A 19,611-nucleotide genomic window follows, 5' to 3' on the forward strand; every position below is an offset into this window, starting at 1 on the left:
CTGTTAGGTAATAGTTTTCCAAGTCCAACACATCAGCATCTCTCATCTCTTGAATCTATTTTCCCCTCTTTTGCTTCAGTCTACAGAAGGAAATAAAATATATTTCAGACCTGACCTGTGGTGGCACAGTGGATAAGGCATCCACCTGGAATGCTGAGGTCACCGGTCCGAAACTCTGGGCTTGCCTGGTCAAGGCACATATGGGAGTTGATGTTTCCTGCTCCTATCCCCCCCCCTCCTTCTCTCTCTCTCCTTCTCTCCCTCTACCTCTCCTTTTCCCTCTCTTCCTTTTCTCTAAAAATGAATAACATCTAAAAAAATAAAAGAGATATTTCATGTTACAGCTTCTCTGATCTGTCATTTCTACTAGTAATATTAAGGTCTGAGAAGCCATGGGCATAATTCAAAATTTTAGGTAAATTTTTCTTTCCCTGACAGTGGATACAACAGAGAAAATAGTGTTTATTATTGCTGTTTTGTGATGTCATGGAGTGAAGAGGTATGGGAAAAGGCAACAAACCTTAGTAGCTACATTTCTTTTGTAACAGAAGTCATACTAAGGATGCAATCAGAACTGGCATTAGTTGTGTGGAAACATGATTAGGGTGGGAAGCAGGAAGAAAAATAAACTCATGATAGAGCAGGAAGGGTGGGTCACCTTTGGCTAAAGGAAAGGCAAAACAGTGAGGTATGGAGGAAACGCAGTAAAGTTTTACAGGAAAACTGTAGTGTTTTTTTTTTTTTTCTGTTTACAATGTGCTGATTTAAAGTGCCATCACATAAAATGTTAGAACGTAAATTTCCTAGCCTGATTGATGAAGTATTTACCTCTTAAGTGTCTTTAGTTGGCAAATATAGGATGTGGTCAGTTACCAAAACAACTTATTTCTCCTTGTGTTTGTGATCTAAGTTTCTAAACATAAAAAATAGTAATAGCCACAATATCTGACATTTATTATGTTAACTATGTTACCAAATACTGTGTTTTACATATTTGTGTCGTTTATTCCTCACATTGAAGATGATCCTGTGAGGTAGATTGTTATTACTCCTGCTTTACAGATGAGGAAATTGAGACCCAGAGAAACTGACTTATTCAAGCACACTCATCTAGACAAGAGTTGATAAATATGTGCTTTTTTCATGTAGCAGGTCCAGTACTATCTACTCTAAAATCCATACCCTTTAACACCACTTTCTCACATGTAATAGTTTTCTTTCTATTATTTTAAATTAAACTTATTGGGGTGACATTCGTTAATAAAATTATGTAAGTTTCAGGTATACAATTCTATAATACATTATCTGTATATTGTATAATGTGTTCACCAGCTCAAGTCTCCTTCCATCACCATTTATCCTCCCTTTACCCTCTTCTACTTCCCTCCATCGCCATTTCCCTCTGGTAATCACCACACTGTTGCCTGTGTCAATAAGGTTTTTTTTTTTTCTTTGCTTAATCACGTCACCTTTTTCACCCAGCCCCCAACCCTCTTCTCCTCTAACAATGGTCATAATAGTTTTGTTAGATTTAAAAAAAATTAATCAGTTGTTATAATACTTCTAAGAGAGTTTGAAATGGTCTGAACATTCAAAGTACAGTATCATCTCTTTCTTCTTTTCCACATAGACAAAATGTTTTTGACAAAATATTATATTCAGATATTTGGCCCAAATGTTAGATGCTATAATGTTATGTACAAACCTACTAAAATTTAATTTAAGAGTGTTTGGTAGAAAACACAAAAACTTTATTTGACCATGAACAACAAACCAATAAGATAAATTTTGCATTTAAAATAAAATAAAATGTGTGATAGAAAGTCTTTTGTTTTAGTGCCCGGATGTAAATTTTGACCAAATCATACAGAGCTGAAAGGCAATGTTTCACTGACTATATGGAACACATAGGTAGTGTAATATAAATTCTTAATTATGATAGGAAAGTGCTTAATCTTTTATAGGAATCCCATCAGGGCATGGGGGAAAAGTTACGGTAGGGTTTTGAACCCTTTGAGTGGTGGATTTTTCATGCTCCCTGACCTCTGGGAGTATTTTTTCCAAAAAAATGAAATTAGTTCCAGTTCCAGTTTTATTAAATTAAAATCTTGTTTGTTTGATAACCAATTTATGGAAACAAGAAAAACATACATTTGCCTTTTTTAAATGTTGCCTTACACATTTTTAAAATAAATCAATCATACTCTGGATGGTAAGGAGGCATGAGGACGTACATGAATGTTCATACTACTCAAAGGGTTAAGATACAGCCATAAGTAACTGGGGAAATTACAAACTCATTTAATCTTTAGAATGATACCATATTATCTATAAATGAGATAACCATTGGCAGAGCAATGATTTTAAAAGTTACTCATTAACATTTTCCATTCCTCTCAATTTCTGTGCTTCCTTCTACTATCTTGTATTAAAATTCTAGAGATATATGGAACGCATCTTAAAGCAAAACAAAACAAAAACCTGGACCAGATGATGCTCAAGATTCTTCCAGAAGATCTTTAATTTTTATCAATGTCATTAGATAAGCTTACATATAGAGAATTGCATCTGATGAAATTCTAGAAAAGTTTTGTAAAGGCTTGCCAAATTGAAAACAACTGAATAAGATTAAATATTGTTTTTATAGGATCAGAATCCTAACTCTGTCATTCACTAGCTATTTGACCTTAGACAATGTTACTTAGTTACTTTTTGTTTTAGTTTCTTATCCATAAAATATGGTTAATAATAAACCACTTAGCACATTGTCTACCATATAGTAAATAATAAATGATTAGTTATTTTATCTGAAAGTTTTTCCTTAATTCAACATTTTCTCATCCAATGTATGATTTTCTAACTTCTCTTGTCCAGATTACTACCCAAATATGGGGAGTCTATGACAATAAACACACAGATCAATGCCAATCACTGTGATTAGATGGAATAAACAGTTTAGACAAAATAAATACTTTAGTTACTGTATGAAAATACATTATCTCTGGTTTGGAATTGGTGGATATAAAAGGCCAGTTAGATAATTAAGGTTTATTTATATCATGTCTGAACAGTAACATGTTTTGATAGAATACAAAGACAGGAGAAGTGGGTCTTATGCAAACACTTATTGGATTACATTGCGATGCAAAAATCCAAGGGTCTCTCATAATTTTGAAAATGCAGGTTGATTATGTCCTTGGTGTATATGTTTCCAGTTGTTAAATATTTTTAAATTATTGTAAAACTATTTGGCCAATGGAAGTTTAAGGTAATATTTGGTCAGCATACCTTATTTTATGTTTTTGTATGTCATCAAGAGGCTATATAGTTTCAGAGGTAAGTTGCTTAAACTTTATTGCCTTAGCTTACTTATCTAAAATCGATGAGTACGACATTACTACAATGATGAGTACCACTACCACTGTTACAACTGATCTACTATTACTACTATATCTCCTAAGTTGTTGTTATCACTAAATGAAGCTCTCTCTCTCTCTCTCTCTCTTTATATATATATTTTAAAATATATATAAATTATTTTAAATCACCAGCTATGATATGAGTTTGTTATTATTATCACCTTGAATACTTCCAACAGTTAATGAAAGTACAGAGAAAAAAATAGTTAATAAGAGCAAAGATTTAGGAAACTATGTAATTTATACATAGAATAACCCATACACAATTATTTATTGTACTTTTCTTGATAAGCTAATTTAGAAAGACATGTTCCTTTCTCTTGCTTTAGGGGGTTTCCAAAGGACTTTTCTGAAAAATAAGACAAAACAAACAAACAAAACACCAAAGCAGACCATAAAGAAGCATAGCATACTAAAAATGCCTTCTCCTCACAAAACAAACTCTTGGCTTTTTTCTCCGATACTGTCCAATTGTGCCTGTTGTGATGTTTGCCCATTGTGGGAGAATTTTAGAAAGCACTGTCTAGGCTATCTGTGGGAATGGGTCTCTCAGGCTATTCTTAGATCTCTTCTCCCATTCAGGCCTTCCAAAAACCTATCTCTTGCAACAGAAAAGATAGGAAAACCTTTAAAGGTCATTTTGTAAGCCTCCTTCATTGTATAGATGGAAAAACAAAAGTCGAGAGGGTAGGAAGGATTTGTCCAAGGTTACATTGGAAATCACTAAACACAACTTAGTTGCCCTAATTACCAATTAGTTCAGTGTTCTTTCCATCATATCTCCTTGCCTTTTCCAGGTGAGATGTTTTCCTATTGTTATCTAAGAACAACTAAACACAAAAGCATCCTTCTAGGATTCAGAATAGATATACAATTACAAAATTATTTCCTATTTCTAGCCCAAATGTTGACTTTTTTAAATGAAGGTGAGGCCCACTGTTAAGAAATAATATATTCTGTATTCTGTTATTATACCTAGAAAACTTACCTTCACAAAAAGCTCAATTTCAGGGTCTGCTTGAATGTTGGGCTTCAGGCCTGCCATCTTTCTGTTTTCACTGCCAGTTGCCAGCCCCTGACTCCTGCACAATCCACAATTACTTGTTAAGTCTTTTCTTTTAGTTTTATCCAAAGGCTCAAATAAAGTTAGCACTTTGAAGACAATCCAGTTTTTAATAAACTGAGTGAGAGCTGGGGCCAATTTTTATTCTCAAGCGGTGGGAGGCAGAGAATTCTAGATACTTGAGAGCAACTCTTGAATTTGTTTTCCTTTTTTCTCTTGACCTATCATTTGAATCAAGGAGGAGCCAAAAGGGCATGAATAAACTGGCTAGCTAGAAGAGTGGGGGTGTTTCCACAGAGGTTCAATGCCATGAGTCAGCATAGGAGAAACAAACACAAACACTCACACACAGTTCTGGCTTCTATATATCAAGCACAACAGATGTTCTCTACAGCCTCCCTTTAAGTCCTGGGCTCCATGCCCAGAATATGGCCTCTTGTTGTTCCTGTAACCTGACAGAAGCAAAAAGCTCTTCCAGGAAAAGGGCCAGAAATGACTTGGGTTTTGTCATTGAAAAGGATGTTTATCTAATGATACTAACTAAAAGGGGGTTAAAAAAGTATACTTCATCAAATGTCTCCACCTCCAAATCTACTGCTTACACAAAGAGATTTCCCTTCTAGTTTTCAAATTTCACTTCTCTTCTTAACCAGGGAATGTTCGCTGGGGAGGTTGAGTCTGGGGGTATCTTTTGAGTGTCACACCTCATTCTTATCTGGAAAATGTGGACCAGGATAGACCACTTTCTTTTTTGGCATCTGTGTTAGGAACCACAATTATTTGTGTATCTATACTTGTCAACTCTGGCAGCAACAGTAAAATATTTAGAATGATCAATAAGTGACTTCAGTGTTTCTAGCCACTGTGTTTTCTGACTTCCAGGAATGGGGGGTGGGGATGGATTAATTAACCTCTTTGGTAGAAAGAATTTTTCTGATTGGAGCCAAAGTTAACATATACCTACCATTTGGACACTTTTGTGACTCTCTACAACACCAAATATTTCCCATGTTCATGAGGGCTATACATACACCTGCCATTGTTATTATGTAAAGAAAGAATTAGGGGTTCTTGGTAAAACCCTGTCTGTGCCACACCTGCATATGCTAGACAAGGAATACCTGACATGGAGATTGGTGTTCTTCAGAGCATGGGACATGCTGCTTTCCCAAATGGCTGGTAAATGACAGGGAAATTGTGATAGACATCTGCTGATCCACCTTGTGGGTGAGTTTAGGACTGGCTGTTTGGCAGGACCTGGTGAGTGCTTTGGTTATATTTTTACTTTGTTCATTCATTCTTTCACTTCAAAGATAATCAATGAATGTATTCTGTGCCAGGATGCTAATCCACTCACTGAGACTGGAAGTACAGGGGAGTAGTAAGTTTGGGAGTACAAGAAGAATTCAACTTTAAGTATGCTAAGTTTGAGGCATCCTTACTCTTCCCCATTCCTTGTATGTAACCAGTACAAAATCTTGTCATTTCTGCATCCGGGATACTTTTTAAAGCTATCCACTTCTGTTTGCCCCTCAATGCTACTCCAAATTTAAAGCAAGAAATATCATTTTATATTGATTTTTAATTTTTGTTTTAAAAGATTCAAACCATTGCTTAACTCTCAGGTTTCATGGGAATTTCACCACTCTTATCATCACAACAGCCACAACAACATACAGAAGCTTAATGAGCTCTGTATGATGTCTATTGAACTATGAAAGTGATGAACTTTCATTATTTTGTTTTCCAAGGTGTTTTAAAGATTTTAAAGACAAGTACCATATGATTTCACTTATATGTGAAATCTAATGAACAAAATGAACTAACAAGCAAAACAGAGACAGACTCATAGGGAACAGGCTAACAGCTGTCAAGGGTATTAGAGGTTAGAGAGTGGAAGAATTATATACAATGAAAAAATCATGGAAAAAATAGAATTCTGTTTTGATATATAATTTACATACTTTAAAACTGACTCATTTTAAGTGTACACTTTATTTTTTTATTTTAAATTGAATATATTGGGATGACATTGGTTTGCAAAACCATATAGGTTTTAAATGCACAACTCAACAAACCACCATCCACCCAACAGATCATGGGCACTCTGCCCCTAGCAACATCTCTTTCTGTCCTCATTTTCCCCACCTCTGCCTGCCTCCATCTAGCCCCCATCTGCCTTTCCCTTTGGCTATCACCACACTGTTGTCTGTGTCTATGTGTTATGTATATATGTTTTTTGGCTAATCCTTTCACCTTCTTTCATCCAGTCCCTCCTCTCTCTTGACAGCTGTCAGTCTGTTCCATGTATTCATGCCTCTGCTTCTGCTGTTTGTCAGTTTATTTTGTTCATTAGATTCCACATATATGTGAGATCATATGGTATTTGTCTTTCTCTAATTGGCTTGTTTAACTTAGCACAATAATCTCCAGGTCCATCTATGCTGTCAGAAAAGGCAAGATTTCAATTTTTTTAATGGCTGAGTAGTATTTTATTGTGTAAATGAACCCCAGCTGGGTTGGCAGGCTTTCCTGACATGATCTGTGTGGGACTGACTAAAGATGGGAAGGGTTGAGAATGGGGGTGGAATTTAAGATGTACTTGTGGTTGGGCTCTGGAGACTATAGACACCCAGTCTGTCTGGGTTTCTGTCTGCTGGAAGGAGCAGAGACATTAGGAGACAGTTGGTGAGATACTAAACCAAAGCAGCTGAAGAATGAGAAGTCACAACCAGCATTCCCATGGTCTGAAGGCAGCGCACACTAAGCACAGAGAAAGAGAAAACAAAGTGCAGCTCCCCAGCCACCCAGAAAATGCCTTCCTTCCCTCGAGGGGTAGGAGAGTAGCAGAGACATACAACACAGCTAGTTATACAGGGCCAGTCTTTCCCATGAAGAACAGAGGTGCTCTGTGTTTGGTCCCCTGGTCTGTTGAGATGTGAGGAGGAGCCACTAAAAGCCTGAGATAGCCATTGCTAAAGCTTTAAAATCCTCACAACAAGCCCCACCCATTATCATGACAGTAGCACTGCCTCTATCAGCAGGACAGTAACATCTCAGAGAGTTCAAACCAGAATTTGACACAGCTAAAACTTATAATCCAGTACCACCTACTGAAAAAAAAAACCAGAAAAACATCTTGGAACGAAATATTTTTGTTTTTCTCTTTTGAATTTTATTTTTCTTTAATATCTATATTTCATTTTAATTGTTTTGTGGGAGTTTTTATTTTTATAATTTTTGGTATTTGTTCCTTGTTATTTTGTGGTTTTTAAATTTTTTTAGTTGTTTTCTGTTTGATATTTTTAAAAATACCACTCTCAAACGCCATCAAGGAAGAAGAAAACTAATACTATGGCTACATAAGAAAGAGACACAGTATAGAAAGATAATGAAAAATGTCCAGAAAGCAAGCACAATCACATGGAAATATTGGAGTTAAATGACATAGAATTCAAAATTGAAGTTTTGATAATATTTTTTGTATGTAAGAAAATACTGATAAGGAACTTAATGAGCTCAGAAAACATTAATAAACATATCATTATGTTTAGTATCTCGCCAACTGTACTTCACCAGGGAGATTGAAACTTTAAAAGCAGAGATGGAAAACTCAATATATGTATTGAAAAATGAAGTAGCTAGTTTACTAATAGAATAGGTTAAGTAAAGGAATCAGTAAGATTGAATACCAGCAACTAGAGATGCTACAGAGAAAAGAAAGAAACTCATTAATTATAAAAATGATAGAGCTCAATTAGAATTGTCTGAATCCATCAGAAAGAGCAATAAACAAATAATGGGTATATTAGAAGAAGAAGAGAGAGAAGAGCAAATGGAAAGCCTAATCAAACAAATAATTGAATAAAATTATCATGCTAATGGAAGAGTTAAATCCTTGAATCTAAAAAACAAACAGAATGCCAAGTTATCTCAAACCAAACAGGCCTTTTTAAAGGCACATAAAAATAAAACTGTCAAAAATCAATGACACTTAGAGGGGGAGGGGGAGGGGTACAGAGAGAACTGGATGGAGGGTGGCGGAGGACGATCTCTCTTCGGGTGATGGGTATGCAACAGAACTAAATGACAAGATAACCTGGAAATGTTTTCTTTGAATGTATGTACCCTGATTTATTGATGTCACCCCATTAAAATAAAAATTTATTTATAAAAAAAAACATGATTTCACTGTCTCTAGTGAAATAGAAAGTAATGAAAAAAATAATTACAAATACACAAACTACTTTCAATAATCATATTGTTGGTAGTAGTGTTTAGCGTTTTTATTCTCAAACTGTTCTATATGTTTTGAGAGATAAATCAAAGGCATTATTATGTTGGCATCATTCAATATTTCAATGTGGGAGAATAGATGTAAAAATGAATAAGTTTAAGTAGAAACCCTGAGTCCTAAATTTTAATCAAAAGTATCAGTATCAACTCATAATGTATTTTACCTTTTAAAATGCATATTCTCTAGCTGCTGTTAATTTTTGAGGTAATTCAATACACAATTACAATAAACAATTATTAACATAAAAAAAATCAATGACAAAGAAAGAATCTTAGAGACCCCTGGGGAAAAGAAAAACACAACATATAAATGAAGGCTCAACAGGTTATCATCAGACTTCTCAGTAGAAAATCTGCAAGTCAGAAAAGTGGATCTAAAAATTAAAATTACTGAAAGAGAGGAAATAGCAACTAAAAATAATATACCAATTAAAGTTATCCTTTAAATATGAAGGAGAAATAAAAAACTTTCCAGACATAGAAAAGCTGAGGGAACTTATCACCAGAAAACTTACATTGCAGGGAATATTAAAAAAGATAATTCTACCAGATAGAAAAAACAAAACAACATAAAACTATAAGTGAAAGTTCAAACAACCTAACCTATTCTATTATAATCTGTGACAATAACATAAAACAGGAGAGGATAAAAATCTGAAGTAGCAAAGGAGGGAGGAGAGCACTAAAACTTATAAGACAAGGGACTTTTGTGTATATGAATATTTTTCTCTAAATAATGGTAACCACCCATGAAAAAACAATACTGAAAGACATAGCTTAAAAAAAAGAGGAAACAAAAAAAAAGTATAGAATATCATCAAACAAAAACAACTGACAGAAATATGAAAGAGAAGAACCAAGGACAGACAATGCTACTAGAAAACAAAAGATAAAATAGGTCAAATCATCAAGCATTAATAATTACCTTAAATATAAATGTACTGAACTCACCAATAAAGAGGCATAGAGTAGTAGACTGGATCAAAAAGCAAAACCCAACTGTATGTTCCCTTCAAGAGACAGCTTAGGTAAGCTGCAATGAATAATGTAGACTCAAAGTAAAAGATTGGAAAAACGATTGTCCAAGCAAATAATAACCAAAGAAAAGCAGGTGTAGCCATACTAATATCTGACAATGCACACTTCAAGACAACAAAGGTAACAAGAAACAAAAATGGACATTTCATAATGATAAAGGGGACACTGTATCAAGAAGACATAATATCTCTTAATACATATGCACCAAATCAGGAAGCAACAAAATATATAAGACATTTACTAAGTGATCTAAAAATAGAAATAGAGAAAAACACAATAGTACTTGGAGATCTCAACACACCATTAATGGTTTTGGATAGATTATTTAAACAGAAAATCAGTAAAGAAAATTGGCCATATATGACATACTGGACCAAATGGACATAATAGCCATTTACAGGACATTTCATCTCAGAACATCGATTGTATATATTTTTTCTAGTGGGCATGGAACTCTTTCAAGAATAGACCATATTATGAAACAAAGACTAATCTCAACAAATTCAAGAACATTAAAATCATACCAAGCATATTTTCTGACCATAAGGCTTTTAAATTAGATTTCAACTGAAAAAAAGAAAGTAAAAAAAAGCCCTACAAAAATGGGGAAATTAAACAACATACTTCTATATATTGACTGCATTAAAGAAAATATAGCAGAGATAATGAATATATACAGAAAAACTAGAGTGAGAACACAACAGAAGTAGTAATAAGGGATATAACAGAAGTAGTAATAAGAACATTTTTTTATAATGGCAGGCTTATATCAAGAAACAAGTGCAATTCCAAGTAAACAACCTAACATTAAATCAGAGAGAACTAGAAAAAAAAAAAAAAGAAAAAAGCATCACAAGTTCAGCAGAAGAAAGAAAATAGTAATAATTAGAGCAGACCTAAGTGAAATAGAGGAAAATGTAAAAAAAATAATATAACAAAGAGCTGTTTTATTTAAAAAAATCAATAAAATTGACAAATACCTTTCTAGACTCATTAAGGAAAATAAAGAAAGACTCTGTAAACATAGTCCAAAATGAAAGAAGAGAAATTACCACAGACATTGTAGATATACAAAGGATCACAGTAGAGTGCTATGAAAAGTTATATGTCACCAAATTCAATAATCTAAAAGAAATAGATACGTTCCTATAACTATACTGTAAAGTATTTCTAGACTGAGCGACAAATAAGTGGAAAACCTAAAGAGACCCATAAGAAGGCAGGAAATTGAAACAACTATCAAAAACAACCCCAAAAAGAAAAGTCCAGGACCAGATGGCTACACTAGTGAATTCTACCAAACATTCAAAGAAGATTTGGTACCTATCATTCTCAAAGTCTTCCAAAAAAAAAAAAAATAGAACAAGCAGTATGTACTTCCTAACACATTTTATGAGGCCAAGATAAACCTGATACCAAAACCTGGCAAGGGCAACACAAAAAGAGAAAACTATAGACCAATATTTCCAATGAATGCAGAGGCAAAAATTCTAAACAAAATACTAGCAAATCAAATACAATAGATTAAAAAATAATATATCATGATCAGGTGGGATTCATTCCAGGCCCCCAAGGATAGTTTAACATATGTAAATCGATCTATGTGATACAGCAAATCAACAAAACAAAGGACAAAAATCATATGTTATTATCAGTAATGCAGAAAAGACATTCAATAAGATAACACATCCATTTATGATTAGAATACTAATTAAAATGGGTAGAGAAAAAAGTATTTCAACATAATAAAGCCATATATGACAAATCATCAGCCAATAATATATTAAATGGTAAAAAATTGAAGATTTTTCTCTAAAATCAGGAACAAGACAAGGCTGCTCACTCTCTTCATTCTCATTCAATATTACTGGAAGTCTTTGCCAGAGCATTCAGGCAAGAGAAAGAAATGAAAAACATTCATATAAGAAAAGAATAAGTAAGGTATTATTTTATGCAAATGACATGACCCAGTATATAGAAAACTCCAAGAACTCCAGCAAAAACATATTAGAAACATTTAACAAATACAGTAAAGCCACTGGATACAAACTCAATATACAAAACTCTACAGAATTTCTATATGCCAACAATGATATTTCTAAGAATACCTTTAAAAATTCCTTTTGCAATAGTAACAAAATAAAAAATATTGAGGAATAAACTTAGCAAAGGATATGAAGGATCTATATATTAAAATCTACAAAATATTATTAAAAGAGATAGAAAAATACACAATGAAATGGAAAAATATGCTATAGTCATGAATTGAAAGAATTAACATATACAATTACTATATTACCCAAAGGAATACAAAAAGTTAATGCAATCCTCATTATAATCCCACTGTCATTGTTTAAATAAATAGAACCAAAAAATCACCAGATTTGTATGGTATCATAAAAGACCTCAAAGAGCCAAAGCAACCCTGAGAAAAAAGATGGAAGCTGGCTGTATCACAATACCTGACTTCAAATTACACTACAGAGCCACTATCATCAAACAGTATGGTATTGGCAGAATAACAGACATACAGACCAACTGAACAGGCTTGAGAGCCCAGAAATAAAACCACATATATATAGACAAATAATCTTCAACAAAGGAGCCAAAAAGACACAATGGAGGAAAGGAGCCTATTCAATAAATGGAGCTGGGAAAATTGGAAAGCCACATGCAAAGAATGAAACTACTACAGTTTGTCCCTCTGCACAAAAATTAACTCAAAATGTATCAAAGACCCAAATATAAGATCAGAAAGAAGAAATTACTTAAAAGAAAAAAAAAACATAGGTACTAAACTCATGGATCTTGGTCATAGATAACAATTTGTGAATTTGACCCAACACCAAGGGAAGTAAAGGCAACAATAGATGAATGGAACTATATCAAACTGAAAAGCTTCTGCACAACAAAAGAAACTGACAACGAAGCAAACAGGCAGCCGATCAAATGGAAGATGATATTAACTAACAACAGCTAAGTGGTTAATATCCAAAATATATAAAGAACTGACAGAGCTCTGCCAGAAATAAGCAAACAATCCAATTAAAAATGGGGAGAGGACTTGAACAGACACTTCTCTCAAGAAGACATACAAATAACCAACAGATATATGAAAAAATGCTCATCTTCACTAGCTCTTAGATAAATGTAAATCAAAACTACAATGACATACATACCACCTCACATCTGTTGGACTGGTTATTACACTGGGGAACAAAATTTTTGTTGCATCCACAAAAACACTTGTTCTTACCTAATTTGAGTGTGCTGATCTCAAATCTGACAGTTTTTCGTTGTAAGCTACAGTATTTTTGCAATTCAAGATTTTAGGTTTTCATCTTGTAAAATTTTCAACATTTAGTTTAACATACTGAAGTAGAATGTCTTCTTGGGCATCATCTTTGTGAAAATATAATAATTTATATAATGCAGTAGATACACTAATACACTAAAAGATATGATTGCATCAGAATTTGTCTACAATTTCAAAATAGAACATATTAAAACATTTTAATCATAAAATTTGCACAAAACTTGTTTAAATTCTATTCAGGCAAAAATTTGCGTCTGTAGCTCTTGCACTTGTGTACTTGTTGAGGACAATCTTGTTTGATGCTCCAGCAGTAGTCTGCTCATCACTAACAGCTCCAAGATTTTTGGGAAACTTATCAAAGTGACTGTTCAGGAAGTGAATCTTAATGCTTATGTTATATCCAATGTCACAGAAAGCCAACAGCATCCTTTGAACCAGGAGTTCATAGTTTTCTGCTTTTTTGCTGCAAAGGAAGTTCTTTGTAACTGCCACAAAAGACTGCTATGCTGCTTTCTCCTCCTTATTCATCTTCCTGGCACATTCTTCGCCACATATGAGGGTTTGATTTTGAGGGTTCCATCAAATACACGTGCTTTTATCTTCTTGAAAGACAAGGCAGGAAAAGCAGAAATAGTATGTTGAAAGCATTCACTTTCTCTATTCAAAGCCTGATTAAACTGCTTCATTAAGCCAGGTTTGATGTGAAGTGGGGGAAAAATGATCCTGTCTTGATTAACTACAGGTTCATTCACAATATTTTGCGTCCCTACTTCCAGAGCTTTACGTTTCAGCCACTCCTTCTATGTCCAGTGTTTCTCCTAAGCTCAGCTGTCCCACAAACACAGAAAGCAAGGATACTTCCTGAAACCTCTCTGTTGTCCTAGCAGGAAATTTACCATTTTAAGATGCACACAAATGATCCAGTTATGCTCCTCATGCTTCAGAAAGTCGAGGACAATTTTTATGTCATTATAATCTTCTCACAGATGAGTTGAATAACCAATTGGAACCACTGCATAAACATTACCATTGTGTAAGAGAACACATTTCAGACTCCGTTTAGAGCTGTCAAGAAATAGCCACTATTCTGTTGGACTGTAAGTGGTAACACCTAGCTGGCTGAGAAGACTACTGATATCATGACAGTAAACAAAGTGTTTGTCTTCGGAAAAAAAGTCCACAAAAATTTGTTCACGTTTCCTGAAATGGGATACTTTAGCTGACCGGTGAAGTACATTCTTTTCTTGAGGCCTGGAGGCTAATAACTCAGCCGCTTTCTTTGATAGGCCCAAAACTCTTACTAAGTCATTCAATTTGGGTTGGCTAAACTGCTGAGGGATTAATGACTGCTTGGCATCAGAAGAAGACCCTTCAGATTCTACAACCATTTCCTCATGCATCTTATCAAAATGCACTTGAGCACCATGTTCACTTTCTTCGTTCTTAGAAGAAATAAAACCATTGAAAACTAGAACCGGGAGTGTCTCAGAGTGTGGGGTAGGTCGTATTGCTGAAGGAATATTAGGATATGCGATCATATGCCATTTTTTCTTGCCGATGTCCTTTGTATGAATCAGACAGAAATAACAGTCACTGCTCTGGTCCTTAGGTTCACGCCAAACCATGGGAATAACAAATGGCATTCCTTTGCGTTTTCCTTATGTCCAGTCACAAGGCATTTCCTCACAATTATGACACACAATATGAGGAGCCCAATTCTAGTCTTGATCGCCAAGGGGAACTTGAAAATAGGCAATATATGCACGTGTCACAAATGATGAAATATTGCGCCTTTGATGTTGAAGTGTGTAACAGCCACATATATAACAGAAGGTGTCAGGACTACTCTTACATTTACGCCTACTCGAAGAAGCTATGATTCAATCTTAAAACAAAACAAGAGGATGTTTTTATCAGATAATAATTTTTATATTTAAAAACAACTACAATTATGCAAAAGTGATGTTTGTCAAACATTAATTGCCTTGTGGTTATGTTCAATCCAAGAGTCGTTGCCCTTTAACTCCAATTTAAAAACCAATGCATGCCATTAATTGTAACAAAAAGAAATTAAAATTGCATAAAAAGTAGAGCATGCACCAAAAAATGGATTTCATATTTGAAATCAGCAATGCAGATATATATAGAAAGTGTTCTAAAAGCTCATGCAACAGAAAAGGAAAAAAAATTGTTCCCCAGTATTATCAACAGGACAGTTAATAACAAGTATTGAAGAGGCTGTGGAGAAAAGGGAAGCTTCATTCATGGGCTGGTGGGAATGTAATCTAGTACAACAATTATGGAAGAAAGTATGGTGGTTCTTCAAAAAATTAAGAATAGAACTATTACATGACCCAGCAATCCCCCTACTAGGTATTTATCCCCCAAACTTGAAAATATTGGTACATAAAGACACATGCACCCCCATGTTTATTGTAGCATTATTCACAGTGGCCAAGACATGGAAACAATCAAAGTGTCCCTCAAAAGAGGATTGGATAAAGAAAATGTGGCACATATACACTTTGGAATACTGCTCAGCCATAAGAAATTATGACATTGGATCATTTACAACAAAATGGATGGATCTTGATAACATTATATGAAGCGAAATAAGTAAATCAGAAAAAAATTAAGAACTGCATGATTCCATACATAAGTGGGACATAAAAATGAGACTAAGAGACATGGACAAGAGTGTGGTGGTTACAGGGTGGGGGGAGGAGAGGGAGGGTGAGGGGAAGGGGGAGGGGCACAAAGAAAACCAGATAGAAGGTGACAGAGGACAATCTGACTTTGGGTGATGGGTATGCAACATAATTGAATGACAAAATAACCTGGAGATGTTTTCTTTGAACATATGTACCCTGATTTATTGATGTCACCCCATTAAAATTAATAAAAAATTATATAAAAAAGGAATTTAGCAAAATGAATCCAGAGTATATTACAAATATTACATTCCATGTTCAGGAAGGAATTATCACAGGAATTCAATGATGTTTCAGCATAAGAAAATTGGTCAATCAATACCACGTTAGTGAATGAAAAATAGAAATCATCTCATGATCATCTCAGTTAATGCAGAAAAAGCATTCAGCAAAATCCAGCAACCTTTCATTATAATAAATAAACTCAGAAAACTAACAATAGAATACAATTTCCTCAGCATAATGAGAGACATTTATAAAATACTTAAAGCTAATGTCATACTCAATAGTGGAAGACTGAAAACTTTTCCCCTAACATCAAGAACAAGACAAGAATGCTTGCTTTCACTGCTTCTATTCAAGATTCTAATGGAATTCCTAGCCAGAATAATGAGATAGGAAAATAAATTAATTAATTAATAAAATAAAAGACAACCATATTGGAAAGTAAAGCTACCTTTGTTCTCAGATGATATGATCTTTTTTTTTGTTTGTATCTTTTTTTCTGAAGCTGGAAACGGGGAGAGACAGTCAGACAGACTCCCGCATGCGCCCGACCGGGATCCACCCGGCACGCCCACCAGGGGCGATGCTCTGCCCACCAGAGGGTGATGCTCTGCCCCTCCCCGGCGTCGCTCTGCCGCGACCAGAGCCACTCTAGTGCCTGGGGCAGAGGCCAAGGAGCCATCCCCAGCGCCCGGGCCATCCTTGCTCCAATGGAGCCTTGGCTGCGGGAGGGGAAGAGAGAGACAGAGAGGAAGGAGGGGGTGGGGGTGGAGAAGTAAATGGGCGCCTCTCCTATGTGCCCTGGCCGGGGATCAAACCCGGGTCCCCCGCACGCCAGGCCGATGCTCTACCGCTGAGCCAACCGGCCAGGGCCTGATCTTATATACAGTATTAGAAATCCCTAAATTATCCACAAAACACCATTAAGGTAAAAGAAAAATTCAACAAAATACCAGGATACTAGATCAATACACAAAATTCACTTGTATTTCTATAAACTAGCAATGAAAAATCTAAAATGAAATTAATTATTCTGTTTAAAATAGCATCAAATGAAATAAAATAGACAGGAATAAATTTAGCCAAGGTGGTGCAAAGCTTGTGCACTGAAAGCTATCGAAAAAATTAAAAATGACTGAAAAAAATTAAAGATGACTTAAAAAATGGAATATCAGCACTCATGAATTGTTAGTTTTAATATTGTAAGATGGTAATTCTACCAAAAGTTATCAATAGATTAAATGCAATCACTATCAGTTGTTTTGCAGAAATCAATAATTTGTTTTGTAGAAATGTAAAAACCAATCCTAAATTCAAATGTAATTTCAGGAGATTTTGAATAGCCAAAATATTCTTGAAAAAGGAAAAAGATTGGAGGACTCACACTTCCCTATTTCAAAACTTAGTATAAAGCTGCAGTTATCAAAACTATGTGGTGCTACTATAAGGACAGACATTTAGATCAATGGAATAAAATCGAGTTCATAAATAAACTTATCATTCTATTTATAGGTATATACTCAAAAGAACTGAAAACAAGTGTGCAAACAGAACCCTGTACAGGAATGTTCATTGCAGCACTACTCACAATAGCCAAAAGGTGGAAATTACACAAACATACATCAAGTAATGAATGGATGCACACCATGTAGCCTGTCAATACAATGGAATATTATTCAGTCATGAAAAGGAACGACGTATGCTGATTCATGCTAGCACATGAATAAATTGTAATGAGAACATTATGCTTTAGTGGAAATATCCAGGCACAAAAGGCCATCTATTTATTGCAGACTTCCTTCCTTCTTTAGGAAGTTTCCAGAACAGGCAAACCTTTATGCACAGAAATAAAGTTTGTGGTTGCCTGGGGTCCAGGGTAGGAGGAGAGGGGATGTTGCGGTGGGGGGTGGGAAAAGGAGGGTGCAGTGGGGACTGATTGCCTGACGGGCACAGGCGTTTCTTTTGGGGGGGTTCAACGTTTTGGAAGTAGATAGTTGTGATGGCTGTCCACAACCACCAGTGTTTACCTGGTGTCACTGGATCGTACACATTTGTTGTTTCTTTTCCTGCACAAATTGCCCCTCCGGTGGAAAGTGAGAGTTCTCTCAAAGAGAGGGTCCAGTGAACAGGGTGAGCAGGCTGCTAGCAGCGCCATTTCTTTGCAGGCCTAAGCTGGTGCGCCGGGGCCAATAGGAAAGCAGTAACCTCACAGAATTTATGCCTCGACCAATGAGGCGTTGGCTCATGGCTGCTAGGATGCACAGGCCTGCTTACTCGTTTTCTTTGGACGTTGGGACCAACTGGCACTTCGCATCTTACGGCACCTTACGGCACCTAACGGCACCTTACGGCCCCTAACGCCCCCTAACGGCACCTAACGCCCCCTAACGGCACCTAACAGAACTTGACGGCACCACCATATTGCAGCACACTCCAGCGCACAGCAGAGCTACTAGGCCTGTCGGAGCACACGACGCGCAGCATGTCCGGACGAAGGAGCCGTAGAGGGTCGTCCCGTCCCAACAGGCGGACCGGTACCTGCGCCCGCACCGTCAGAGCTGAGCTGTCCTTCTGCGTGAGTCATCTGGAGCGTCTCCTGCGGGAAGGCCACTACTCCCAGCGCCTGAGCTCATCTGCACCAGTCTTTATGGCGGCCATCATCGAGTACCTCACCGCCACGGTCCTGGAGCTGGCAGGCGACGAAGCCCAGAAACTTGGCTACAGACGCATCACCCCACAGCTTCTGGACATGGCAATCCACAACAACCCACTGCTCAACGCCTTCCTGGGGAACGCTACCATCTCCCAGGTGGCCCCTGGCTCCGAGTAGCTGCCCAACGTGATGCGGGTTCCCTGGGGCCTCCCCCCTAGGATGCCAGGCCCGCTCACAGCCCCGCAGCCCAGGCTGAATGGTGCCTTGGTTCAAGTCATTGAAATTAAAGTGTTTAAAGAAACCCACATGCCTGTTTCAGTCCCTTTGTGTAGGGGGTGGTTGTGGGAAATAACTCACTGGAGGAATGCGGGTGGTAGTGGTGTCTTCCTGGGGGTGGGCGTGGAGTCAGGGACGACAGGAGGGGATGGCCTCTCATGGGGACAGTGCAGAGGTTGGCCCTGGGTGGGAGAGGCTGGCTGGGGTGGAGGCAATGATGGGGTATGGAGGACTCCCCCATTGCCTCTGAGCAAGTCAGAGCCCGGTAAAGTACTCAGAAGGATGGTGGTCATCGCAGTGGAGTGCAAGACCATGACCAAGGGATCGTGATAGAGTGAATGTGCAATGCCAACCTGGTGCTTGCTGGATAGAAAGAACGGCTGGCATGACTCTAATGGGGCTTTGACAGGAAGATTGAGGCATGATGGGGGGATAATAAAGAAGAAAGATGAAAACTTGAAATTAGGGTCATGTAGAATCACAAATTTAGTTTTGGCTCATTATGGGTAAAAATGGTAGGCGACACCCTAGCAACCTTGGTAAACAAGCTGCCACCTAGCAACAGAGGGCGCCTGGTTACGCTCCGCCCCTGGATCCGTGATTGGCCTCTGCTC

General features: G+C 36.5%; 2 protein-coding genes across 3 annotated transcripts in view; one reads left to right on the plus strand and one right to left on the minus strand.

The window, feature by feature from the left end:
• Window positions 1–19,611, minus strand: part of CLIC2 (chloride intracellular channel 2) — a 157,017-nt gene that overhangs the window by 59,060 nt on the left and 78,346 nt on the right. The window contains exon 2 of one of the 2 annotated variants that reach the window (XM_066356214.1): window positions 4,408–4,501. The exons of the other annotated variant lie outside the window; for it this stretch is intronic. Within the exon in view, the coding sequence (XP_066212311.1) occupies window positions 4,408–4,464 (57 nt within the window). The 5' untranslated portion in view covers window positions 4,465–4,501. The remainder of the gene's footprint in view (window positions 1–4,407; window positions 4,502–19,611) is intronic. 2 annotated transcript variants of the gene reach the window in all.
• LOC136385687 (histone H2A-Bbd type 2/3-like) lies at window positions 17,837–19,262 on the plus strand. Its single transcript, XM_066356853.1, has one exon. The coding sequence runs from the start codon at window positions 18,551–18,553 to the stop codon at window positions 18,896–18,898; it is 348 nt and encodes a 115-aa protein (XP_066212950.1). The 5' UTR covers window positions 17,837–18,550; the 3' UTR covers window positions 18,899–19,262.

This window comes from Saccopteryx leptura, chromosome X (assembly GCF_036850995.1).
Source record: "Saccopteryx leptura isolate mSacLep1 chromosome X, mSacLep1_pri_phased_curated, whole genome shotgun sequence".
NCBI lineage: Eukaryota > Metazoa > Chordata > Mammalia > Chiroptera > Emballonuridae > Saccopteryx > Saccopteryx leptura.